At 40.9% G+C, this 27,122-nt stretch overlaps 3 protein-coding genes across 16 annotated transcripts in view; all 3 read left to right on the plus strand.

Annotated features, from left to right (window-relative positions):
- The window catches only part of PPFIBP1 (PPFIA binding protein 1), a 176,410-nt gene extending 160,840 nt beyond the window's left edge, over positions 1–15,570 (plus strand). For all 12 annotated transcript variants that reach the window (XM_067696005.1, XM_067696008.1, XM_067696013.1 and 9 more), the window contains 11 exons: positions 2,133–2,283; positions 2,536–2,664; positions 4,517–4,667; positions 5,368–5,479; positions 6,316–6,404; positions 9,085–9,207; positions 9,754–9,879; positions 10,472–10,660; positions 12,379–12,558; positions 13,504–13,569; positions 13,711–15,570. In XM_067696005.1, the coding sequence (XP_067552106.1) occupies positions 2,133–2,283; positions 2,536–2,664; positions 4,517–4,667; positions 5,368–5,479; positions 6,316–6,404; positions 9,085–9,207; positions 9,754–9,879; positions 10,472–10,660; positions 12,379–12,558; positions 13,504–13,569; positions 13,711–13,797 (1,403 nt within the window). In that variant the 3' untranslated portion in view covers positions 13,798–15,570. The remainder of the gene's footprint in view (positions 1–2,132; positions 2,284–2,535; positions 2,665–4,516; positions 4,668–5,367; positions 5,480–6,315; positions 6,405–9,084; positions 9,208–9,753; positions 9,880–10,471; positions 10,661–12,378; positions 12,559–13,503; positions 13,570–13,710) is intronic.
- Positions 15,063–20,143, plus strand: REP15 (RAB15 effector protein). Its single transcript, XM_067698607.1, has 2 exons — positions 15,063–15,078; positions 16,236–20,143. Exons 1-2 carry the CDS (start codon positions 15,063–15,065, stop codon positions 16,952–16,954), a joined length of 735 nt encoding a protein of 244 aa, XP_067554708.1. The 3' UTR covers positions 16,955–20,143.
- Positions 20,144–22,664: 2,521 nt separating this feature from the next.
- MRPS35 (mitochondrial ribosomal protein S35) overlaps positions 22,665–27,122 on the plus strand; it is a 43,574-nt gene continuing 39,116 nt past the window's right edge. Inside the window, exons 1-2 of one of the 3 annotated variants that reach the window (XM_067696024.1) lie at positions 22,665–22,829; positions 26,583–26,629. In XM_067696024.1, the coding sequence (XP_067552125.1) occupies positions 22,718–22,829; positions 26,583–26,629 (159 nt within the window). In that variant the 5' untranslated portion in view covers positions 22,665–22,717. Of the gene's footprint in view, positions 22,830–22,897; positions 22,939–26,582; positions 26,630–27,122 lie in introns of those variants that run through there. The other 2 variants (XM_067696023.1, XM_067696025.1) reach the window with 2 other exon arrangements.

Below are 27,122 nucleotides of genomic sequence, written 5' to 3' on the forward strand. Positions count from 1 at the left end.
CCCGCATGCCTCCTTCGCCGGCGCCTCGCTCCCCACCGCGCTAACCCCCTGCTCTTGGGCGTCTGTCATCTCTAAAACGTGAGCTGGCAGCATCAGAAAACGGAGTCCTCTACTCCAGAGTGTTCCTTCCACCTTCCGCTCAAAAGGACTCTCTATAGAGCCTTTGCTTCCGAGCCTAAACGCTGCTGTAACCCATGCTAATGGCACCTTGCGAGCAGCTCTGCGAGGACCTAGATGTGCCCAGCGGCCATCCGAGTGCAGGGCAGGAGTGCCCTGGTGTCATAAATCCAGCTCCTTCACCCCGAAGCACATATCACATCACACTAACTCGCAGGGCCTTGCGACTCCTTCTCCATGGTAACGTTTCCCCAGCCTCCAGAAGGAAATGTTTTTAGCCAAACAGGTCTGTGGAAGACATTGAAGACGTTCATTTTAGACTGACTTCTCTTAGGGGAACATTCTTCTGACGCATTATTGCTTTGAAGATGCGGGTGACATTTAGTGACAGCAGAGGTAACTTTATGTGATATCTAAGGAGTCACCCCCAAAGTGATTTTAGGAGAGGGGAAGCTCAGTTTTCCTCTTTAAAGGGCAGAATACAGTAGGGGAAAAATCCTCAAAATAAAAATAAAAACAGGATGCTTTTAAAATAAAGCTGGGCTGGGCAGCATTTTCAGGGACACTTGTAACCGTCATGGCTGTAGGGTTTGAATGGAAATGTTCTTTTGGGTTTTCCCAATAGGTCCTATTACCTTGTATAGATATCCACAGAGGTATTCATGTAGATCAGCAAAGGTGACTTCTCTCTCTCTCTGTACCCTTAAATGTCCAGGATGAACACAGGGTGAACAAAAATGATCTCTTCAGACAACGATTTTCAAATGTTTTTGCATCTTTCTTAGAAGAAACACATTGTCAGCGCTAAGAGGCAAACGCTGCTTACCATAACCTGTAATCACAGCTCTGCTTCATAGAAAAGTCAGCCTCTGCAACTTTTAGATCTTGCTGAAACACTGTCCCTGTGGTTTTTGTACAACTTTTACTTTGCTGTATAAAAGTGCACATTCTCACATTGAGGAAACAGCATTCCTTGTGTTTGCTAGTGTGGGATCGTCTGTTAAAAGACAGCTACAAGAACTAGGATAGTTGATGCTAGGAGGTCTGAGAGTAGCAGACTCGGATGTTATTGTTTTATGGCAGAATCAACTGGCATTGATTTATATCAAATGAAAAATTTATGAAGACCCAGTTCATTCTCCTCTCAGTGTCTGAAACATTACATTATAAATAGGAACACATTTCTTATATAAAGAATTGCCAGGACTTGGTAAACAATTTGATGTAAATGCCAAAGGAAAGGAGGGAATGAAAAGAAAATGACAAAGAGTTTGGACTGTAATAACAGGGAGAAAATGAACTAGTATTAATGCAATATGAAATACAAAAATGTAAGAGAAGACTCTCAGGAAAATTGGATGGATTTGTTGAGTCCAAGATATCCCTGGCACATCAAATTGGGAATATCCACAGACATTCAGATACTGAAGCTGGGGAGAGAGATTATTAGGCTCAGAGATTCTGATACCAGCTGCTTATAAATGAGCAAAGCCGTCATTTCGTGCTGAGCATAGAGTGCGTGAGCTTGTCAAAAGATCCTGCAGAGGGAGCCCAGGACAGAATCTTGGAGTGGAAGAAGAAGAGAAAACAGTGGTACAGCAAAGAAACTTTCAGATGACAGATCTAGAAGCATGTCGTGTCAGGAAGCTAAAGGAGATGACAGTTTTGGAGGAGGTAGTCAACAGTACCAAGTGCTGTAGCAAGATTGAGTATAATCTCATTACGAATTCAGATCAGTCAAGGAAAGAATATGGTAATCCTATCCCACCTTTGAATCTCGAAGAAGTTGTAATTTGTAAGTTAATGAACTTGGTACACAGTAGAGTAGGCTGTAGAGCAGAACATAGATTTGTGTTCCATTTTTAATATTTGCAGGGTGTTCTTTGTAAGTCACTGGTTTATAGACCAACAGAAGAAGAATTCTTAACAGTTGCTTAAACCAAGGAGGTTAACATCTAGTCATGTTCATTCCATATTTTAAAATTCACCAAGTTTGTATCCTGTTCTTGGAACAGCTGAAACAGAGAAGGAGACACCTGAGCACTTAGATCTGGCTGGTGTGTCGTCTCAGCCAAAAGATCCACAGGGGAGCAGTCCCTTCCAGATATCGCCACCATCGCCGGATTCCAAAAAGAAATCTAGGGGTATCATGAGACTCTTTGGAAAGTAAGTAACAGAGCTTTGTCTTATATGTGGCTCAAATGTAGGAGTAAATGGAAAATCGGCTGAAAGTAGTTACGAAATTGTAAGGCTTTTGTGATCCTTTTATGGATGGCAATTGGGATTCATTAACTCATTGAATCTCAGTTAAAGTTTAAATCCAAATGTCTATTCTAACCATACGTAAGCGTCAGTTTAAAATGTTCTGATTAAAGTCGAAGGCTTCCTCAGGTCTAATGTGCTGTGTCTTCTTTTCAGACTTAGGAGAAGTCAATCAACTACATTTAACCCAGATGACATGTCTGAGCCTGAATTCAAAAGAGGAGGGACAAGGGCAACTGCAGGACCCCGATTGGGTTGGTCTCGAGATTTGGGACAATCTAACAGGTAAGAACAGTCAAACAAATGGTGTTTTGCATCTCTACCCAAGCATCAAGGTCTCGTGAGCACCTGTGGTGTTAGTGTTGACCCTGGGTTAGACAGTCAAATCCATTGCTTACTGCTGTGCCTTGTGGAAGGCTCCATCATCTTTAGAGCAGTGCAATTCGGCTGTGGTTGGTGAAAAACTGTACAGAAGATGAAGGCTCTGTGAGCTAGGTGAGGACCCAGAGCTAAAGTATCAGCAGCATCTGTACTAGAATGGCTCTTAAATTTTACATAGAAAACAGTTATTAGTACTCTAAAGCATAGCTCTGGAAAGATGGGATAGCATAGTGGTTAAGAATAGGTTCTACAGACTTGTGGTTGCCAAGGGGGAGGGGAGGCGGGGGAGGGATGGATTGGGAGTTTGGGATTAGCAGATGCAAACCATTATATGTAGGATGGATAAACAACAAGGTCCTACTGTGTAGCACAGGGAACTATATTCAACAGCTTGTAATAAAGCAGAATGGAAACGAATATGAAAAAGTAATATATATATATAGATATATATGTATACCTGAATTACTTTGCTGTACACTGGAAATTAACACAACACTGACTCAGCTGTACTTTACTTTTAAAAAAAAAGAATAGGTTCTAGAGACAGACTGCTTGGACCTGATTTCTGGCTTCACCGCTTCCTACAAGCTGAGTGACCTTGAGCCATTACTTCCATGCTCTGCGCCTCTGTTTCCCATAGTATGAATTAGTACTTACCCCAAAAGATGATTGTGACGATTAAATGAGTTAACGTGTGTTAAGTATCTGGCAAATAATAACTGTTCAGTAAACATTAGTAATTGATACAGTCTGTGAAAACACTTAAAAGACGTATATTCTATCCGAATTCTTTAATTTATCAGGACTGTGTAATGTTTTTATCTATTAAGACTCTAAGAACTTTTCCTACACCCTTATCACAGTTTAGGGCTGTTTTGGAACTGCTATGTTGATTTGCTCAACATAAAAGAGGGTGGAGTTGGCAAATATATAGCACAAATCATTGATACTAAATCTTTTAAGATGATAATGGGCTAGAAACCTTTTACACATGGTCCTTCCCACCCAGGCAGAATGCTGGGCACAAGTTTCATCAAGGAGGAAACTCTCTTTGCCCTTCTTCAAATACCAAACAGTCTCATTTGCCATATGTTCTCTTTGTACACAGTAGAGGACTTGCTTGTGCCGTTTAAAAAAAAAATTTTGTTCATCGCCACATTTTTTTTCCAAACAGGAACACTACTTGTAAAAACAGTAAAAGAAACTAACACAACATTGTAAGTCAACTATACTTTGATAGAAAAAAATTAATTAATTAAAAAATAGTAAAAGAAAGCAGAAATTTGCTTTGATTGTACTTTCTCATTCTCAGTGATGGCATATTGCCCTCTTCTCATTGAATACCATCTGGAGAGAAACCGTAATTCTACTAAAGTTAATTCAAGTTAGACTTGAGTTTCTTTCAGTCTGGCCTAGTGTTTTCTGATTGTAAATTCAATCTCTAAACAACGTTAGCTGAAAGTAGTATAATAACTTGAGCTGTTGGTTTAACTCAGTCTTCTTCTATAAAACATGTTAAATCATGATGAATCTTTAGTGGTTTTGTTTGACATGAAGACTGTGGTCTTACAAGGGAGCTTTCATCTCCAGTATCACTTACTCCACCAAATATGTACTGAAAATTAGGCTTCCCATAGTCAAATGTGTATCACCAGGGAATCTCCATGTCTATTGAATATGCAGTTGTTCAGCCCTGATGGTAACTTAGCGGATTGGCTTTTAATTGTTTTTCATGCGATTGTTCATTTTCCTGTAGTGACTTGGATATGCCATTTGCCAAGTGGACCAAGGAACAGGTTTGCAATTGGCTTGTGGAACAGGGCTTGGGGTCCTACCTGAACTCTGGCAAGCGCTGGATTGCATCTGGCCAAACACTTTTGCAGGCTTCTCAACAAGATCTAGAGAAGGTGAATGCTTCTCTATTTTGTTTGCACAATGGAGAGAGAGAGAGAAAGGAATATGAATGTAGATTTGTTTTATATTCCAGAAAGGGGAGTGGGTAGAGCCAGTAAGTATTCTAGAAAAAGTCTGAGTTTCCTGCTTCGTGATTATTTTATCTCATGGACTTAAAGGGAGGACCTGGTCTTAATGATTCCTTATGAAACACTTAAGCCACTGGGCATTTTAATGAAAAAATAATTATATAGACATAATAATAAAGTTTCAGTTCATATTTCTCAAAACCATTCTGTGGTTTTATCATTGGTCCGTCTTCTCAGTGTAATATATGCAATTCAATTTCACTTTGCAAAAGGGAAAAAAAGAGCCCAACACTTAATGTCCAGCTATTTAACATTTCTTCCCATTTAGTACAAAACATTTAGTACAAAATAGGGGTAGAATTTCTGTTATGCATGCTACAGTTCCTATCTTGCAAAGGAAGGAGCCTAGTGGGGAATATCTAACATACCACTAAAACAACTGCGGTGGTCTTTCTAGGGGCCTTTTGTTCAGCAACATTTTACAGCCTGGGTTAGTATTCTGATTTAATATAATTATTGGGTCTTCAATGCTGGCTTGATTTTCGAGGAATTTGCATCCTTTGCCAGTGGCACCCAGCCCATGTTGACAGAGTTGTAATGCCAGTGTTTCTTTTTATTAATTCAGGAACTTGGAATCAAGCATTTACTTCATCGAAAGAAACTCCAGCTGGCACTGCAAGCCCTGGGATCCGAAGAAGAAACCAATCATGGAAAGCTGGATTTCAACTGGGTCACTAGTAAGAGGTTTTAAATTCACGAATGAGTGAATGAATGAATTTTATACACACACACACACACACACACACACACACACACACATACATACACATATATAGCTGCTTTTTCTTTTTTGTTGTTTTGTTTTGGTTTTTTGAATAGATCTTTATTGGAGTATAATTGCTTCACATACTGTGTTAGTTTCTGTTGCACAACAAAGCGAATCAGCCATATGCATACACATGTCCCCATATCCCCTCCCTCTTGAGCCTCCCTCCCGTCCTCCCTACCCCACCCCTCTAGGTCATCGCAAAGCCCCAAGCCGATCTCCCTGTGCTATGCTGCTGCTTCCCACCAGCCAACTATTTTACATTCGGTAGTGTGTGTATGTCAATGCTACTCTCACTTCGCCCCAGCTTCCCCCTCCCACCCTATGTCCTCAAGTCCACTCTCTATGTCTACCTCTTTATTCCTGCCCTGCAACTAGGTTCATCAGTACCATTTCTTTTTTTTTTTTTTAGATTCCATATATATGTGTTAGCAGACGGTATTTGTTTTTCTCTTTCTGACTTACTTCACTCTGTATGACAGACTCTAGGTCCATCCACCTCACTACAAATAACTCAATTTCATTTCCTTTTATGGCTGAGTAATATTCCATTGTATATATGTGCCACATCTTCTTTATCCATTCATCTGTGGATGGACACTTAGGTTGCTTCCATGTCCTGGCTATTGTAAATAGAGCTGCAGTGAACATTGTGGTACATGGCTCTTTTTGAAGTATGGTTTTCTCTTTTTCATCACAAGAATGGGTGTTCTGTGGGTCATTAATGACACTCATTTCTATCCTTAGGATGGTTGGATGATATTGGTCTCCCCCAATACAAGACCCAGTTTGATGAAGGACGGGTAGATGGTCGAATGCTTCATTACATGACTGTTGTAAGTAACTCACTCCTGGGGTTTGGGGGGGATAAAACTGTTTTTCTCTGAAAAACACAGAAATAGGGTAAGCAAAATACAGTGTTTTCACAGTGATTCCACTGGAGTTTGAAGGGGTTGTTTTAACTTGAGGAGAGGGGCAGGCATATTTTTCTAAGTTGAAGTTGTAGGATTTGGTGATTGCAATAGCCTTGGGAATTTTGAAATCCTGATTTAAGCTATGTGAAACCTAACTGAAACTAAGTTATCCAAACAGTTGATTTTGTATATATTCAATAACATAGACATTGAAGTGGACACTTTCAATGGGTGAAGTTTATGCTATGTGAATTATATGTCATCAAAATGTTGAAAATGAGAGAATGTAGAGTTTTGCAGCCCTGGCAGTTTCTAAGGGATGTGTTCCTATAAGCAGTGACCACTCAAAAGGCTGGGACTTGTCATCCACTGGGACTTCCTTTTCCCTTCCCTTCCACTTTTGAGCACTGTTTCCTGAAACCCCCAGCCCATCTCACTTCAAACCAGTTCTGCTGGATTTACTGGAGTAAAGCAGAGATAGGCCTTCACTCTCATTCCTTCATTACTGTTTCATATTTTTAGCCTCTGTCCAATGGGTAGAAGGACTTTTCCCTACTTTATGGCAGTGGAGAAAGATGGGTTCCGGGAGAACTTGTTCTAGACTCCATGGTACTAGGAGTGTTCTGCCTAAGATGCTTTTATTTAAACGGCCTTTTGTGGATTCAACTACCACAAGTATCTTGTTAAAATAAGTTGAAAGTTTCAAACAGCTAACTTAACTTCTTTAGGAATTTTTCAATATCAAAGAAATTTGGGGTTCAGCTCATTTTCTTCTCCATCCCTGAACCAAAGTCTGAACCGTGGTGGGCACATCATGTAAACTGAGGTAAAATAACACGAGCGTGTGGCATGTTGCGTACTGTGTGCCAGACACTCTTTCAAACACTTTGCTCATAATTAATACTCAGTTCTCAGCACTCTGTTATCCCCAGCTTTCAGATGAGGAAACAAAAGAATTGAGAAATTGGGTAACTTAACCAAGTTTCCACTGTTAGAAAGTAGTAGGAAATCAGAGCATTTGTGCCTGTTTGCCTGCCTGTCTAGGTATGGGTATGTTCCTGTGGGAATGTGAGCAAATTGAGGCTGAAAATCACAAAAGGCAAATGTATAACCTTTGCGGCTATAAAAGAATAAATCACCTTAGAAAATTTGACCCCGGAATCCTAAGTCACAAAGAGTCTGTTCGAAATTGGTATCCTGGATTGGATCCTGGGTCAGAAAAAGGACCTAGTAGAAACACTGGTGAAATCTGAATAAAACCTGGGTTTAATTGAATTTTATTATTGTCTGTGTTAAGTTTTTAGTTTTGCTGAATATCGTGGTTATATAAGGTGTTAACATGAGAAGAAGCTGGATGAAGGGTCTGTGGGACTCTGTACTATCTTTGGCAACTCCTCTGTAAATCTAAAATTACTTAAAAGATTTTTTAAAATCCCCCCCTCAAAAAAGCGTGTCTTGATTTAAAAGAAATCCCTACTTTTAAAATCCCTTGAACTAAAATAATGAACATTTTATTTACATTGTAAACATTATGCATAACCCACATGGAAACGTTTTGAATGGGTGTCTCAATCTTAGATTAAAATACGTTAAATGCCCTTTCTAACCTATCCTCAGGCACTGTTTTTAAGACATTAATCTAGAAAAAATTCAGGAAATAATTTTTCCTCAGTAAGTAGTCTTAAGGATTTAAACTGTTTTATAATTTTATTTTTAAACTATCTCTGTAATAGGTTAATTTTTTTCCTGTATTAAGAAATGTGTTCTCGGTAAGGTGTGCCTAAAGTGGATGTTTTCCTTGTTTATTTTCTGGGCGTGTTTGGAAGTAGATTGGTGCTTATCTTGACACGGGCCCCCCACTGCCCCAAATTACCTTCTTCTAAAATAATTTGGTGTGTTTGAAAAGTTCCCAGTAGCCACAGACTGGTGAAAGTTATTCCTTAAAGGAATCACTTGGTGATATAGGTTGCTACATATAACTTCTTCATTTCTCTTCTCTCTTGCTTCTCACCAGAAGCTTTGCATCGATTAACATATAATTTTTCCAAAACTGTTCACAGCGTCTGCTAGATAAAGCACAATATTCTAGAACCAGAGATTTCTCGAGGCTGGGGGGATAGTGTAATAGGAGCACTCTTCTGGTTTTCCCCCAAACTGTGATGTGCCTTAGCTCAGAAAACCAGCTCTTGGTCATCGGTGAACATTGCTTGCTCTCAGTTATCTGTTTTATCAAATCAAATCATAGCAGGTCACCTTTTGTCGTGGCCTAGCGAGTGCTTTTCAAACTGTGTTTTTCAGAGCTGTGCAGTCCCACAGTCTTATCTCAGTGGAAGAGAGAGGAACAGGTAGAAGTCAGCTTCAGTTGGGACAACATGAACTTTGGTTCCCTTCTATTGTATACTGGGGTCCTAGAGAAAATTTTGTTCAGCACAGGAAAAAGAGTTCTGTTACTACATAAAAGCTTTGAAAATCCTGACAAGCCCTTGAGGCCTATTGTTAGAGGTGCACTTCTACTTTTAATTGAGTTTTCTGAGGTTTCCCTGAGAAGGTTCTCCTGCTCTAGGTCTGCTCAGTGAGCGCCTCTTTTTGTTTTGTTTTGCAGGATGACTTACTGTCTTTGAAGGTCATGAGCGTGCTCCATCATCTCAGTATCAAGAGGGCCATCCAAGTCCTAAGGATCAATAACTTTGAACCAAACTGTCTGCGGAGGCGACCCTCTGACGAGGTAGCATCTGAGGTTGAGGTTTACACAGCATACACATTCCGTGCATGTGACTGCCCGTGTGGAGACACTAAGACCCATTTCCTCTTGGAGCCTTCAGGGAAGGAAAGCATCTGGTTCCCTCAGAGCCTCAAATCCAGCCTCATTTACTTCTGAGGCTTTGTCTTCCTATATTCCTTCCTTTCCCCCCATGATGGTTCTACCTGTGTAAGTGAAGCCAAGGATTGTGTTTTAGTTTTCCTTCCTCCTTTCTTGGGTGTATTTTATTTTCTTGCCTCCTTAAGCCCCAAAGTTAAATCACTGTAAAGACTACCTTTCCTAAAGCACTGCTTTATCAGTGTGCAAGAAACTTAAAACTCTGGGACACAGATTCCTTAAAAGAGAATTCAAACTAGCAAACACCTTTTTACCTTTTTCTCTATCAACATTTAGTGGGATGTAGAACAACTCTGCTGCATGAGGCAGGACCTTCAGAAGGAGCATGTAGGTTTAATATTTGGAACCCCATAGTCAGTGACTGAAGCTCTGGGTGGTGGTTTGTTCCCACAGAATAGCATCACCCCATCAGAGGTTCAGCAGTGGACCAATCATCGCGTGATGGAGTGGCTGCGCTCCGTGGACTTGGCGGAATATGCCCCCAATCTCAGAGGCAGTGGTGTCCATGGTGGGCTCATGGTAAAACTCTGTTTTCATTTAAAACCGACTTCTTATCATTGTGTTTCCATCAGTCTAATGAGTAGGCTCTTACCTGTTGGCTGGTCATGATCCTAAAGTCATCTAACTGAACTCTCCTGCAACATTTCTAGTGAATCTTTACTTTCAGAGTATTCTGTCCCATAGTTTTTACTTATATCATATAACTCTAGATTGGATTTAAACCCATTTCTCTTTTATTATCCTCTTTCATGTTGGATAACATCTGGCCACTGGCTCTCATATGATCATGTTTTAAAATCCCTGCAGAAATACGGACTATATTTCTGCACGTTGATGTTGCATAAGGAGTTGGCTCCCAAAGGTACCACTTCAGAGAGGCAGAAGCCCCAACTTTGTAATGCCTGGATGTCAGGACCAGCTCTACTTCTCACTAGCTTAGGCAAAACAAAGAAAAGATATTTAAATTGAAGATCAAAGTCCATAGTCTATCTCACTGGGCTGTTGAGAGGGCCATTGGAGATAACTAAGTGGAAGAACTTTGCAGATTATAGAGCACAATGCAGACATGTATGATACCTGGTGTCTTAAAGAATCTTAATTTTTCCTGTAGGTTCTAGAACCTCGTTTTAATGTGGAAACAATGGCTCAGTTACTGAACATCCCACCAAGCAAGACCCTGCTGCGAAGACATTTGGCCACTCATTTCAACCTTCTGATCGGTGCTGAGGCCCAACACCAGAAACGGGATGCCATGGAGTTACCAGATTATGTACTTTTAACAGCTACTGCCAAAGTGAAGGTTGGTTCAAGCTCCTACCATTTAATAGTTGCCTTTAGCAGAGGCTCAGTTTTGACTGTTACCTGGCTATCCCATTTTCTGAGGTTTACTAAGTTTTGTGGATGGGTTGAAGGTAAATGCATCTTTAAGAGTAATTAGGAAAATGCATTTTTGAAGGTTTCCTTCTGGGGGGAATCTTTGCTCAAATCATTTATTTTATTAGAGTTAACAATATAAGGAACCTGATGTTGGCTTCTATAATTGACGTTTTGCCAATGCAGAAAGCCCATGACTTGGGCCCAGTATTGATTGCAGTTATCCTATGGATAAATCAAGCATAAGAGGAGGATTTCTTCTCATACTTATCTTTAACCAGCCTTGCAAGCTAGGAAAAGATAATTAAGAAATGATCCACAGGGCTTCCCCGGTGGCGCAGTGGTTGAGAGTCCACCTGCCGATGCAGGGGACATGGGTTTGTGCCCCAGTCCAGGAGGATCCCACATGCTGCGGAGCGGCTGGGCCCGTGAGCCATGGCCGCTGAGCCTGCGCGTCCGGAGCCTGTGTTCCGCAGCGGGAGGGGCCACAACAGTGAGAGGCCCGCGTACCGCAAAAAAAAAACAAAGAAATGATCCACAGTAGACCAGCAGAGAATGGGTATCTCCAGATTTACCTGGATTCATGGATCATACCAAATTCAGATCACTTTTTCTTCTTTAAATCACTCTTCCGTGAGCTCTTCTGAGTCCGTTATCTCAGCTAACGGAATGTAGAGGTAGGGTTTATTGATTCCTCCATGGATGTGGCTCCTCCACAAACTTTTTTTTTTTAAACCACTTTTACCTACCCGACACTTCCTCTTTAGCTCCCTTTCTCCCTTAAAAGATGTACCAGATTTGGGGGCTTCCCTGGTGGCGCAGTGGTTGAGAGTCCGCCTGCCGATGCAGGGGACACGGGTTCGTGCCCCGGTCCGGGAGGATCCCACGTGCCGCAGAGCGGCTGGGCCCGTGAGCCATGGCCGCTGAGCCTGCATGTCCGGAGCCTGTGCTCCGCAACGGGAGAGGCCACAACAGTGAGAGGCCCGCGTACCGCAAAAAAAAAAAAAAAAAAAAAAAAAAATGGTGATGTACCAGATTTGAAACCTCTGAGAGGTTCTGTTCTATTTAAATTCTCAGCGTTGGCCTGATCACCATCCCCTTTTAACATATAGTCTCAGGGACTATCCAGTGAAAAGATGGAGTTTCTCTTCTCTCACTGGAAATTCTCTCTCCAGTAGAGCGGGTTTCTTTTCAGCAGTTACCAGTCCTGTTATGGAAGCATAATAGGCATAAAGGATAATCATAGCCTCACCCAAAAAGAAAATACAGTAATGGCCATTTTCTTTTGCTGATCTTAGATTAGAAAACCTTGCAAAATTGAATTCAGCCCTGAGAAATCTCATTGCATTAAGGTCTGTCTATCAAAACTAAGGCTCTTGGCATATTTTGCTTTTCACAGTGACTACCCAGCTAGTTGGTATGAATAAGGAGGACAAGCTTAATCTTCTGAGAGTCATAATAAGGATCCTTTATCACATTTGGATGTCAGTCATATGCCTAGGATGCCTTTGTTTCTCTTATACCCACTTAATCATCCAATTGCTTTTCTCTGTAGTGTGAATAATTAAAGTATACGTGTTATTGGTCCTTTTCATATGAATTTTATCAAGTCCCTGGATGTTTTTATTTGCTTTTCTTTTAAAGCCAAAGAAACTTACCTTCAGCAATTTTGGGAATCTGAGAAAGAAGAAACAGGAAGATGGGGAGGAATATGTTTGTCCAATGGAATTGGGACAGGCCTCAGGAGGTACATCTAAGAAAGGATTTAAGCCTGGTTTGGACATGCACCTGTATGATGAGGACGACTTGGACCGGTTAGAGCAGGTAAACGTAACCCTATATACCTGTTTTAAAGTTCTTCCAGTATTGGGCTTCCCTGGTGGCGCAGCGGTTGAGAGTCTGCCTGCCGATGCAGGGGACACGGGTTCATGCCCCGGTCCGGGAAGATCCCACATGCCGCGGAGCGGCTGGGCCCGTGAGCCATGGCCGCTGAGCCTGCGCGTCCGGAGCCTGTGCTCCGCAATGGGAGAGGCCACAACAGTGAGAGGCCCGCGTACCACAAAAAAAAAAAAAAAGTTCTTCCAGTACTGAAACACTAAATGAAAACTTAGTGCACTGTGTCTACTAACCAAAGACATTTTCCTTAAATGCCTACAAATAAAGATAATAATATAATGATAAAAGTGAGCACTTAACAGATTGCTTACTACATCCCAGGCACTACCCTAAGCATGTAACGTGTTAATGTTCAGGGTAATCCTAATACATGGGGAGTATTGTTATCCTCATTTTAGAGATAAGGAAACTGAGACACAGAATGGTTAAGTAACTTACACAAGATAGAAGAGCTGGTAGCATCACTGGGATTCTAACCTGCCCGGCTGGTTTCAAAGCCTGTGCTATTTTTACCTATGTTATACCATCTCAGTATTAAGGAAATCTGTGTATTAAAACAAGTGAGGAATGGACAGCTCATACTCCTTAGCCTTTTCAGTATGAGGGCATGCATCTGAATATTGCCTTCTAAGTAACAGTCTGCTGGTGCCATTATCAACATCAGAGCATTAGGCTACATGTGCCAGTAAAGTGTTTCTTCTCATCTTTAACATCCAGTTGCATTAGTGGGAGGAGATGCAACAGAAGTGTTCTGTTGCTCCTATCCCGTTCAGTACCACTTGCACTATTTCTTCTTAGATTTGTGTTCATTTTGCTGTCCTTTCCTTGAAATTATTGCAAATGAGTAGTCATGTCATGGTATGTTCATTGCAGATGGAAGACTCAGAAGGGACAGTGAGACAGATAGGCGCATTCTCCGAGGGCATCAACAATCTAACCGTAAGTTGTAAAACGAATTTCAAATGTTCTTCTAAAAATAAGTTTGAGAGTGACCACAAAGGACTGCATGTGTAGTGGAGAGCGGGTGGTGCAGAGTGCGTGGCACTCGGTGTGCGTGACTCCCACCTCCTTGTCTTCCAGCACATGTTAAAGGAAGACGAGATGTTTAAAGATTTTGCTGCCCGTTCCCCCAGCGCCAGCATCACCGATGAAGACTCAAATGTCTGACCGCAGCACCTGGATGAGCACGGGGAACCCTTCATCTTTGTTCCGCTTTATTTCTCAAACAGTCACAGTATCTACAATAAGCAACAGATTGTATATTGTTCATCATTCCCACTTCTCGTTTAGAAGTGGAAATGGAAAGCAGGGAATAGGTGCCGATTCTAAAGTTGCCATGACAAATAAGACACTGGTGAATGAGAGTATAATTGTTTTTCCTCTATTTAATGTAAAGAAAAAAAATCTGTGATATATTATATTTAAAGTGTTGCATTTAATATGAGTATTTTGCCATAGTGTTTCCATCTACATTCACAGCGTGGAGGATTTGGGAAGCAGTAACCAGTGAGGGAATGATTTTTGACAGCACTGCAGCCCTTGAAGCAGGACGTTATATGCTTTCAAAATCAACATGTGGAATTTCTTTAAGCGTTCAGTGCGCCCACTAAATGCCAGCCACACCTCCACGTGCCTCCACATATTGTCCCATTTTTATATATTTTTCTAAATATATGTATATACTTAGTACATAGAAAATAGAACTTTTATTTTGTGACATAAGGAAGATGGTAAAAAGATCACATTAAAAAAAATACAGTGATCAAAATTTTCGTATACCAGCTGGTTCTTGGAGAGGTCATAAATGATCTTTCTTTCTCCAAAACTGAATTTAATGATGTTGATCATGCCGACTAAATTAGCATATATGACATACCCCTTCTTTGAGGATACATCACAAAATTGCTGAATAGCTTTTTAAGAATTTCAACCTTAATCTTGGATCCTCTTACCTCATAAGGGAGAATTTGAGGGACATTTAAATACTATTAACTTGAATGCATTCAGAAACTCCCCCAAATTTTGTAGAGATAATTTCTGAAGAAACAAACAAAACAAAACAAAGCCCTATACAGTATTAAGCTTCTTATCTTCCTCTTTGCTAAATATATCATTACATCAAAATACTGACAGTCTTCCTAATGTTATTAATTGTACATTTCTCAGGCTATTAGTGAATGGGATTTTTTTTAAAAAGCTGAATACTTGTCTGAATATTTTGTCTCAATCAGAGTTCAGTAACTCAAAGCCTGCAAAATTAGTTTCATAATGGCTATATTGTGATGATAAAATGCAGTTCATGTTTTTCTGTAGCACAGGTCCCAGACATTCTTTATAAAGAAAGCTGCAACAAAAACTGTTATTATGTTTATTATTTTCTAGGGGTATTAGAAAGAATATTCTATTTTTTATTCAGTACTTCATCATTACTCATGATAGCCAATGGTGGTAAAGACAGGTTTTCACAAATTGGCATAGGGTGGGTAGTTCAGTATATGTCAGTGGACTTGCTTAATAAACTGTATTTGAATGTCAGTGGTATGATCTTTCAAGCTAACAAGTTACCAAGCTTTTCATCAAGGAACCTGTGATACTAAATTACTATTTATTCATAACTAAAATACTTCAGTGCTAATAATAATCTTTTGCCCCCTATCATTCATTATTTGGTAACCGTATTGGACTCTTACCGTATTTGTGTTTTATTTTAATGTGAATATGTGTCACCATTTGAAAAACAATTTGTTATTCAAACCTGGTTAAAAATACCAGGAGACAGTTATAGATGCCAAGTATTCTTTATTCAGGACAATGTAACATCACTGATGATATGTGATATGGTTAAAATTTTTTGATGATATATATTTTATTTACAAAATATTATGCACTGCTGGTATTACCATATGAAAAGAAATAAAGTCAATTGATAATTGCCTCATATTTTTATTGTCTGTTACTTTCTTTTCCTTTGCTTGGAATAACCAGTAGCCTTTATTTCTGCTCTAGAGAATAGTAACACCAACTCTTTATAGTTCACAAACTCCCATAAATTTGTTTGAGTAGGATTTATAGCATGTATCAACACATAGAAATTTGAGGCCTTTGCTTGAGAAACTTCTGTATGAAAGGAAACACAGGCAGCTGAGCTGGGGGATGAGGACTCATGGCAGAGGGATATCAGAAAAGCAAAGGGAAATGACTTGCCTACAGGTTTGGAGAAGTTAGTTGCAGAAAGAAGTGAGTTCTATATGTATGGTTCTTTAAAGAACTAAGTACTAGTTTTAATTAAACTAAAATTTGGAAAAAGGAAACATGTCTTGGAAGAGGTTACCAAATATTAAAAGTAGAGTGAATACAAGGAAAAGACAGATGGTTTTTTTGTGAAAGTTAATATCTCTAACTTAATAAACCAGCAGGAATCTGTATGAGTACAACACACCCAACAGGAAGACCTACATGTTTGTTTAGCTGTGTGTATATATGCTTCCCTGAAGAGTTAGAAAACTGGGACCATGTTAGCAGATGTGACTTCACTGCAAAACTCTTACTCTGAGAAAGGACAGTTCGCCTGTTTGATATGCGGCAGTAGTGCTGAGTGGGTGCAGGGAAAACGGGGCAAAAACCATCGCAGCAGTTGGCTCTAAAGGACGGCAAAGAGGTTCTCGGCATCTGTGAGGTGGTCAGTGGAGCTATAGTCCGTGCAGCCCAGAAACTGAAGGAGTATCTTGGATTTGAAGACACGCTGACTAATCTATGCCCAGCTCCAAACACTCTCAATGAGATCTTCTTAATCCACTTCGTCACTTTCTGCCATGAAAAAGGCATTGACAACTGGCTTACTACCACCAAGATGACCAAACACCAAGCCTTACTGTTTGGGGCGGACTGGATTTGGACATTTTGGGCATCCGATAAGCAAATAAGGCTCCAGCTGGCAGTACAGACTCTACAGATGTCTTCTCATCCTCCTGTGGAATCGGAGCCTTGTGACCCCTCCAATCCAGAACCCAGGGCAGAGGGGTCTTTCAGCAATAGAAGTAGGTTTGATAAGCTGGAAGAATTCTGTAACTTGATAGGAGAGGATTGTCCGGGCCTGTTTATCATCTTTGGTGTGCCAGGAAAGCCTGAAGACCTCAGACATACTGTTGTCCTGGACAGTATCAAACGTGAGACAGTGAGGGGCCATCTGCCGGGAGGGACGGCCGTGGCACGATTCATCCTGGAAACTGAAGATTGTGTCTCCATCAGGGAACTGCTTGGAAACTGTCTGAGTCAGAAAGACAGGCTGAGAGAGGTGGGCAAGGTTTATATTAGCATCCTCTGAACTGGCTATGTGAGATGAGACTGGCCTGTAAGATAAAAAGGAAAAAAATATTTTATTTTAATAAGCAAGTTCATCCTCTTGCATCATCCCCTCATGGGATTTCTTTTTTCTCCTCTTCCCCGACCCCACATTGAATGAAAACCATCACCTGGGTCAAAACATCTTAGTATCATGATTATGGACAGAAAAAATCCTGCCTGTATTTCAGGGAAAATGTAACAATTTAGCTTAATCTTTTATTTATTATTCAACAATTAAAGTGGGAAGAGAGGATAATAAAGTCACCCTTAAAGTTCGATTTGAAAAACAAATTGTGTGGTTGACAGAGTAAGCCTAGCATTTGAAAGTGTAAAGTGTGTTTTGACTTCTGTGCATGGGAAGTGGGTAGAACAGGTTTAATTACATTTACAAAACCGGTTTCGTTTCAGGACTCCTAAGCAAAACCTAGCCTGGCTCTCTTCCTCTCTACCCTGATCCCACCTCATCCCAAGCTGCTTCCTCTGCACAGAGAGGACCTTGGTGGGATCCCTCTAGGACTCAAGTGTTAGCTTTACCTATGATTTAAACACAGTGACCCATTTAACTATCCCTCGTAATAATGATTAACATCTGTTTAGCATTTGCAGTAAGGAAAGTGTATTCACGTATAAAAAACATCTTTACTTAAAAGCCTGGGTGGGATTATAACAGCACTGTAGGGAAGGAAACATAATTTTCCCTCTATGCTTCTAGAGGACAGAAGCAAAAAAAACAAAACAAAAAATGCTTAAAAGTGTACATGGAAGATCAGTTCATTCCACGTGATTATTAAATACCTGTTACTTGGTAGGCCCTGTTCCATGCCTTGCCAGTCCAGCATTAAGAAGAACAAAGTCCCCACTCTCAGGGAGTTTTCCTCTTAATGGTGGAAGATAGACAATAAACAAATACTTGCACATATATTTTAAATGCATATTTAAATAAATGTCAGGGGTGGTATAAAGGAGAATTAAGTATGGGTAAGGGGAGAGAGCGTGAAGGAGATGCTATTTTATATGACGTGGTTAAGGGAAGCCTCAGAGAGAAGGGGGCAATTTACCAGCGATCTGAATGGAGAGAGAGCATCAGTGCAGGTATCTGGGAAAGAGTGTTCTAGGCATAGGGAACTGCAGGTGCCAAGGGCCTGACACGGGAGTGGAGTTGATGTGTTTGAGGCATAGCAACAGAGGATGTGTGGATGGAGCAAAGTGACCCGGAAGGAGATTGTTAGGAGATGAGGTCGGAGAAGGAGCCAGCAAACAGGAGAAGCAGATCATATTTGTAAGGACTCTGGATTTTACTCTGAGTGATATGGGGACAGACATGCCTCGATCTGACTTACACACTAAAAACCTCACTGGATTGCTGGGTGGAGACTAGATTGCAGGGAGAAAAGAGTGGCAGCTCCCGGGGTGGGGGCAGCTAAGAAACTGTTATAATAATTTAGAGGAGAGAAAAGAGTAGCCTGGACCAAAGTGGCAGAGGAGGAGGGGTGAAGAGGTCAGATTAGGAGGAGTTGCCGGTAAAGCTTACGTCATTGGCTGATGATTGGATGAAATATAATCACAATTAGAACGCTGATTTCCAAACTTCTTAAATATGACATTCCTTCATTCCAGGAAACCAAAAGTCCAAGGAAACCATTTTAGCCCCCTGTCTTCGATAAGCAGGGAAAAATAGGTGCGAGAGACATCTCTTCAAGTTGTCAAGCAAGAATTATTGTTACTTGGAATGCGCCTGGCAGGTTATGATACTCGGTCAACTTACGTTTCCGTGTGTATAGTGACCCCTGTCTGCAGCAAAGCTGTGTAGCGTAAGCTATCCAGAAGGTGGTGTAACAGAGTAAGAAGAGTTTTCAACCTGGAATCAGATGTGGGTTTGAGTCCCAATTCTCTTAAGAGCAGAGTCTAGTGGTTTAACTCTTCGTTCTCTTATCTGTAAAATGTGAATGACTTCAACTAATTCAAAGGAGACAATGCCTGTGACAACATTTTCTATACTGAAGTGTAAGTCTACCAAAAGTTTGAAAAGTCTAATACAAATTGTAAACATTCGTGTTATAAATAGCTGAAAGAGGGACTTCCCTGGTGGTGCAGTAGTTAAGAATCCGCCTGCCAATGCAGGGGACACGGGTTCGAGCCCTGGTCCAGGAAGATCCCACATGCTGTGGAGCAACTAAGCCCATGCGCCACAACTACTGAGCCTGTGCTCTAGAGCCTGTGAGCCACAACTACTGAGCCCACGTGCCGCAACTACTGAAGCCCAGGCGCCTAGAGTCCGTGCTTCACAACAGGAGAAGCCACCGCAATGAGAAGCCCACGCACTGCAACGAAGAGTAGCCCCCGCTCGCCGCAACTAGAGAAAGCCCGCGCGCAGCAACGAAGACCCAACGCAGCCAAAAATAAATACATTTTTTAAAATAAATTTAAAAAAATAAATAGCTGGAAGATATGTCAGACTCACCATGTTTTTTTAAATGAAAATAAAGATGTGAAGCATTGGCTGATTTTAAAAATACTGTATTCTCATTTTTTTAAATCTGCATTTTGATGTAAAAATTTAAGTACAGAAGTATAGAAAGTTAAGTCTTCAGGAGTCTCACCAACACCCCATACCAGTTTACTGTTTACCTTTCAAGAATGTGTAGTGCATATGAAAACTATTTTACACAAATGGAATTATATCTATAAGTGTCTTGTAACCTGCATTTTAAAAACTATATATTGTGGGAAAATTTCCATGCTAATACATTTATATCCACTTCATCCTTTATAAGGCCGACATCAGTGGTTCTCAGTCCTGCCTGCATATTAGGTTGACTTGGGAAACTTAAAACAAAAGCAAAAAACCCCACCAAGTTTGCAAACACACCTAGACCAATTGAACAGCATCTCAGAGAGAGGCCTAGACGGGTTTTTTTAACCTCCTAAAGTATTGATAATTCTAATGTTCAACTGGGATTAAGATGTATGTGTCTAAGTAGTATTCTATGTTGTATGTATACACCATAATGTATTTAATCTATACTGTTTTGATGGATATTTGAGTTGCATACCTGGATATTTGCATATTGTCAATTTACCATGCTTGTGAATAGACATACTTTGTTCACTCACTTTTTTCTGTAAGTGCATATTTATTTATTTTTGAGTTAGTGTTTTCCAGTTTTATTGAGATATAACTGACGTGCAGCACTGTATTAGTTTATACAGCATAATGATTTGACTTACATATATTATGAAATGAAAACCACAATAAGTTTAGTTAACATCCATCATTTCATATAGATGCAAAAAAAAAAAAATGTTCCATGTGATGAGAACCTTTAGGATCTATCTTTTAGCAACTTCCAAATATACCATCCAGCAGTGTTAACTACAGTCATCATGCTGTACATCACATCACTAAGTACTTATTTATCTTATAACCGGAAGTTTGGTTCACTCACTTTTTATAAAGTTAGTTTTGATTAAAAATAGCTCTCTGACAAAGTCATTGGATTAATGCAGTTTTCAAATACCAATTATTAAAAATCTTAATATTTAAAATTGATCTACACAGAACTGACTACATAATTTGTGGGGCCCAGTGCAAACTGAAAATATGGAGCTCTTTGTTTAAAAACTATTAAAAATTTCAAGACAGGGACAGCAGAGCATTAAGCCAAGCACAGGGCTCCTCTAAGTATGTGTCACAAGCCCATGAAACCAGCCTAGCTTCTACAGTATACTGGGTTATTTGGTCACTAAGGCTAATGAAAAGATTTCTATCATGATTGAGTGATTGCACCTCTAAGATCTTTTCTAACTGAAAGAGTATGTTATTCTTACTAACTCCTATGTACATGACAGTACATGCTTTACTCTATACACTGCATGAAACACATAGCATTATTGCCCGTTGATAGCATTACAGGTGAGTTTTTAACTTTCAATATAGAACGAACTTCATAGTACTTGATATCAGGGAAAACAATAAGTATTTTTCTGGCTCTTCTAATTCCAGTCATATCTATCTACTTTACTCTTAGAGAGAGAGTAAAACGAAAGCATAAGCAGTTTGAACAAGGAACTAAGTCTCTTAACATCTTGCTCAGAAATTGAGAAGTCTCTGGATATGAAATAATTCTATAAGGTTCATACTCATTTGTCCTTAAATTTCTATGGGATAGGCCTTGTACTTTATCCTACTAAAATATACAAAATTGAGAGAAAAAGTGGCTGCTGCATTGACCCTGAGCTTAATTCTAATGGCCACCTTTATATTATGCCTTCTGAAACATTACTCACCTAATCACTGTGGTCCTCAAGAAGATAATATTGTTCCCATTTTCTCTGAAACTGAAGTTCAGAGAGGTTAGGTGCACTTGCCCAAGATCACAAAGAAACAGAGCCTGGATTCAAATCCCACACCCATCTGATTTAAAGGCCATGCTTTTAATCTTAAAAATGGAGGACAGGGGATAATACCATGTGAAGATGGAGGTAGAGATTGGAGTGATGTGTCTACAAGCCAAAGAAAGCCAAAAACAGCCAGCAACCATCAGAAACCAGGAGAGAGGCATAAACAGATGCTCCCTCAAAACATCCGGAATGAACCATCCCTTGCCAACACCTGGATTTTGGACTTCTAGCTTCTAGAACTGTAAGAGAATAAAATTCTGTTGTTTTAAGTTACCCGGTTTCTGGTACTTTGTTACAGCAGCCCTAGCAAACAAATACACACCTAATACACCATACTTCTGCTTTGAAGCAATAATAGGATAATAAGAGGTCAGAAAAGATGAGGATGGTGATTATTACAAGTATTTGTCCTTATCATGCCACATACTGCTTGATGCCCATGGCACACCTGATGTTCACAGGTAGAATACCCTGGGACACCTGCACAGCTCTGCTCTACTTGGTATGCTTACCAAGAGACAGTTGTGTTTGTTCCCAGTTGTTCTTGTTATCATACTTTTGTGCTTTGAGTATTATACATACCGATTGAAAAGAAGAGAGGATAATTTTATTAAGAGTTGTATGTTAATCCATTCTATGGTAGAAAATAAGAGCGCTCATTAAAGGATAACCATTATTTTCTAGGTCCTGATGAGTTCTGCCGTTTTGCAATTCTAACCTGATCTACAAACAAGCTAACCAAATCATTGATAGCAGTTACAGCCTGTGCGCACGGGGCACTCAGTGTATGCTAGTATTGTACCCAGACGTTTGATTGATTAGGACCACACATCCTAAAGAGGGTGAAGTCAAGTTTTAAACTCAAGTACTAGTCTGGTTCAAGAGGCCATCCTTTTATTACTATTGGATACTGCCTCTCTCCTCAAAGCATATCACTTGCACTAGCTGAAGACTTCAAGAAAGTGCGGAAACGCAGCAATTGCGAAGAAGCAGGGGCTTAGGGTAGACTACCTGACTCTTGGGCCATCTGAGGTTCTGCCCTCACCTGCCCTCTGTAAGCCACATTTCCCCCATCCCTATGGTCCTTATTTACAATTGTCTTTGGACTGACTGCTTCGATTTTTTTTTAAAAATCTTTTTACTTTCTTTTCATTACTTTCTCTATGCTGGGGGATATTTTCTTGCACGTTTCACTCGGGCTCTGAATTCGCAGGCCCAAGTGTTTTCTGTTTCTCCCTCCCAGGGGCGGGGCAAGACGAGGCGAGCCTGCGCAATAGGGCCTCAGACCCGCCCCTTGACCCGGTAGCGCGCTTGTCCTCTCCCGCTTGCCGTCTTCGCAGCTATGGCGGCCGCTCGGTTCCCTGCATGCCTGGTCCTGCAGCCGCGGGCCAGAAGCCTTCGAGCCTTTTCCACCTCTGTGTCTCCGGCCACTCGCTCTCCGAGACCAAGCCCGTGTGAGTGTCTGCCCCTTCGCTTCCGGGCTTTTGGGGAAGTGAGGGGGGCGGAATACAGGCCCATGATGGCCGCCGCGGTGGCGGAGCCAGAGCCGCCTCAGGGAGGCCGGTACGTCCTCTGCCGGTCTGTCGCTGGCCCGCCTAGTAGGAAAGCCGCGGATGTGGGTCTGCCCTCTGTGCGGAGTGTCGCCTGGTTCTTGGCAGGCAATTTCTGTTTGCAGGTCCTTTGGGCGCCGCGAGCTTTCTCCCTCCCTTCTGCGTGACCTGCGCTTTCAGATGCTCCCTCCTGGGGCCACCGACACAGGTCTCTCTCTCTGGTTGCTGGTGCTCGTAGTGTTTGTTGAGCAGTGTTGAACCATGGATTTTTCCGAAATTTAAGAGAAGCGTACAAGTGTCCTAGAATAAACTACAACTCTGAATTCCAGGGCTAGTTATGCCACCAAATGGGGTTGACCTTTATTCAGTAGGCATTATTGAGGTGACCTTCATTCAAGAGAGATTTTAGGGATGCCCGATACCGTTCTTGCCCTGGAGGAATCTAGTGGAAAAGTCTAGTTATGCGTAGACCAGAAGTGCTGTGCAGTGTGAGGTGCTGTAATAGAAGCGTGAATACAGTAAGGGGGCGGGGGGCACCGAGGAGCAGCCCGCAAGAGTTACGAAAAGCTCAGTCGAGGGGTCGCGTGCAGTTATTCACCAGGTCCTATCCTGGTGATATTTTCTGTAATATGTCTAATGTTCATACTACTAACTGTCCAGTTTAAGCCACTAACTCTCACTTCTACGATAGTTTCTTCACTGGTCTCTCTTTCTGCTCTTGTTCTCCTACCTTGAATTCTCACAACAGCCAGAGTGAGGTGTGCAAAAAGCAAATGTTAACTTGCCACTCCCATGTTCAAAATCTACAAATGGTTTTTCATTGCTTTGAGACAAATTCCTTAATGCATCATAGTAGCTCTTTCTAGTCTGAACACTCTTTTTAATCTTTCATTCATCTATTCATTCTACAAATACTTAACTCCTACTGTGTGCTAGGTGGTGTTCTAGATACTGGGATAGAGCAGGGCCCTTCATCTCATGAAGCTTACATTCTTGGGGGGAAATCAGATCGTAAACAGGGAAACAGTGTCAGTACGATGTTAGGTGCTATGAGGAAAAATAAAGCAGGGTCTTGAGAATGATGGATTGGGGGAATAGTGGCTGTAGGATAAGATAAGATAGGGTAGTCAGGAAAGAACTCCTGGGGGAGTGACATTTGAGCAGATCTGCGGGAAGAGCATTGGGAATTGCAAGTGCAAAAGCTCAAAAGTGAGAACAAGCTTAGGGGTGTGACCAAGGAACAGAAAAAAGGCCAGCGTGGCTGGAGCTAAGTGGGTAAAGAGAAGAGTGGAAGTATAAGATACCAGAAAAATACATAATTACCTCATCTGGTAAAGGCTTATGGGCATTTGGCTTGGATTTTGTTATAAGTTTGGGATCACATTGGTAGGTTTGGAACAGGGAGTGATATAATATGATATATACTTTTAAAAGATCACTGGGTGCTGTGTAGAGAGCCAGGGGTAAGAGTGGAAGCCAGGAGACCAGTTTGGAGCTGATGTAGTACTCCAAATGAGATGATAGTGGCTTGGATTGAAGTAATAGTGGAGCTGGTGTGGTTGGATTTGGTATATATTCTGAAAGTACTGCTAACAGTATTTAGTGACGGATTTGATATGGAACTTGAGGAAAAGTCTCAAGGAAGCATGTTAGATTTTTATCCTGAGAACTTGGATGAATGGTGATACCATTTAGAGGGACTGGGAATACTGGAAGAAGGAATCAAGAGCTCTGCCTATGATGTGTTTTAGTTGAGACGCCTATTAAATATATCTCTGACCTATTAGAGCTTCCCTGGTGGCGCAGTGGTTGAGAGTCCGCCTGCCGATGCAGGGGACACGGGTTCGTGCCCCGGTCCGGGAAGATCCCACATGCCACAGAGCAGCTGGGCCCGTGAGCCATGGCCACTGGGCCTGCGCGTCCGGAGCCTGTGCTCCGCAACGGGAGAGGCCACAGCGGTGAGAGGCCCGCGTACCCCCCCCCGAAAAAAAAATATATATATATAACCTATTAAATATCACTTTTCTTAGCACTCCTTATGCCCTACTCTTAAATTTCAGCCATATAGAACTTGTTTACTTTGATTTTCCATCTTCTCTCTCACTCTAGAACACTTTTTCTACTTGCCTGTTCCCATGGCTACTTCCTGTTCATGTTTAAGGTTTTCGCTTGAAGTCCACTTCTTCAGGGATATTTTCCCCAACTAATTGACTAGGTTGGGTCCCCTGCTGTGTGCTTCATTAATATTTATAACTGTTTATTGAAATTACTTGCTAAATAGTTATCTTATTTGACAGACTCTGCATTCAGTGAGAGCAAGGACTGTGTCTCTGTTGTTCATTGCTGCCTTCCGAGTTGCTGGTACACAATATCACTCAAACAGTTTTTGAATAAATCAATGAATTACTATTGAGGGATGAATAAGAATTTGTCAGATGAAGAGATGAAGTGGAGAGGGAGTAGGGGATAGAAGGCAGGCAGATGAAAGGGAGGCACGTTGTAGACAGACAGAACAGAAAGTTCAGAGAAAAACTCAGGGACCTGGTGCTGGAAGTTCGGTGTAGTTATGGGGCTTGTGAAGCTTGAGTTAGTGGTTCAGAATGTGAGGTCTTTTGTGCTATGCTGTCATCACCCTGACTACTTGGTCTTTAGTTTTCTTGGCTAAAAGACCTCTAAATAAGGATAATAATAGTACTTACAGTTATTGTGAAGAATAAGATTAAATGAGATAATGAAAAGCATTTAGCACAGTGTCTGGACATGTGAAAGTGCTGAATAAATACAGTTATTATATATTATTTTAGTAGAGCAAAACATTAATTTAGAGAGACATAAGTTAATATTTTAAAAGGTAGATACTGGGCTTCCCTGGTGGCGCAGTGGTTGAGAGTCCGCCTGCCGATGCAGGGGACACGGGTTCGTGCCCCGGTCCGGGAGGATCCCACATGCCGTGGAGCGGCTGGGCCCGTGAGCCATGGCCGCTGAGCCTGCGCGTCCGGAGCCTGTGCTCCGCAACGGGAGAGGCCACAACAGTGATAGGCCCGCATACCGGGAAAAAATAAATAAATAAAAAAAATTTAATATATTAAAAGGTAGATACTGTATGTAAGTAACTTATCCTCTTGTACAGTTATGTGATTTATTAGGAATAACTGAGTTTTGTTATTATTGGCATTATTGTAGCATTGGCAGTGCTAATAAACAGTAGAGAAGGAAAACTGAAGGTTGTTTTGTGTCTGTGTGTGTGTAAAGAACAGAATAATTCCAAATATGAGCAAGTATATATTAGAATATTTCAAGCCAGTTACTTTTAAAGATGTAAAATACTTATTTCTAATTAGATATTTTATCCTGGGAAGGTAAGCTTATTTGATGATGAACCTTAAAAGTTACTGAAAATAATTGCTCTAGTTGATGAATTCACCATATCGTCAATCACAATATATTTTATATTCAAGTAACTCTTGGATTTTCTTACCTACTTCTGAATTTTCATTTTCATTAAAATGATTTAGTCACTGAACTTACAGAAAATGGATTATTGTTTCATTTTTATATTACTGAATACTTTAAATTATGTGAGAATTGTGGGATCATGAACAATGTTGAACAGCTCTGTGTTATTAAATTCTCTGTAACTGTTGTGTTGTCTTTTAGCTACAACAGAAAGAACATCCAGATACGGAAGGCCACTAAGAAGAAAGGTAAGCAGCTAATGTACTCTGGTATAGACTGTCTTACTGGTTTCTGAAATTCTGAAGTGAGGCAGATACTCATTATGAGGTAGAAGGGTGCTGCACGAGAAGTCTTCTTCTCAAGGGGCTGTTGACTGGGTGACTGCCACAGCCCTGGCTCTAGTCTTCCACTGCTTTTTGTCAGTTCCCTGAGAATGGATCATCTTTGAGAGGTGGACTCACTCACATACTCCCAGGAAATAGACATATAAACCAGAATAAAGAATTATTTTTGATGATGCCTTGAACAGTCATGCAGCCTGGGATGTATGCATTAATCTAACCAGTTTGGTCTCACCCTGTAGGTATCGCTATGGAGGAATCCAAATTATACGGTCACTTAGGAAGCATGGAGTCAGAACAAAGGCACATTAGTTGGAAGTTAAATGGCACCAATTATAATTGTATAGAGTAGTCATTTTCACAGGAATATTAACTGCTTCCAGGACATATACTACATGTA

The sequence above is a fragment of the Pseudorca crassidens genome, chromosome 11, assembly GCF_039906515.1.
Source record: "Pseudorca crassidens isolate mPseCra1 chromosome 11, mPseCra1.hap1, whole genome shotgun sequence".
NCBI lineage: Eukaryota > Metazoa > Chordata > Mammalia > Artiodactyla > Delphinidae > Pseudorca > Pseudorca crassidens.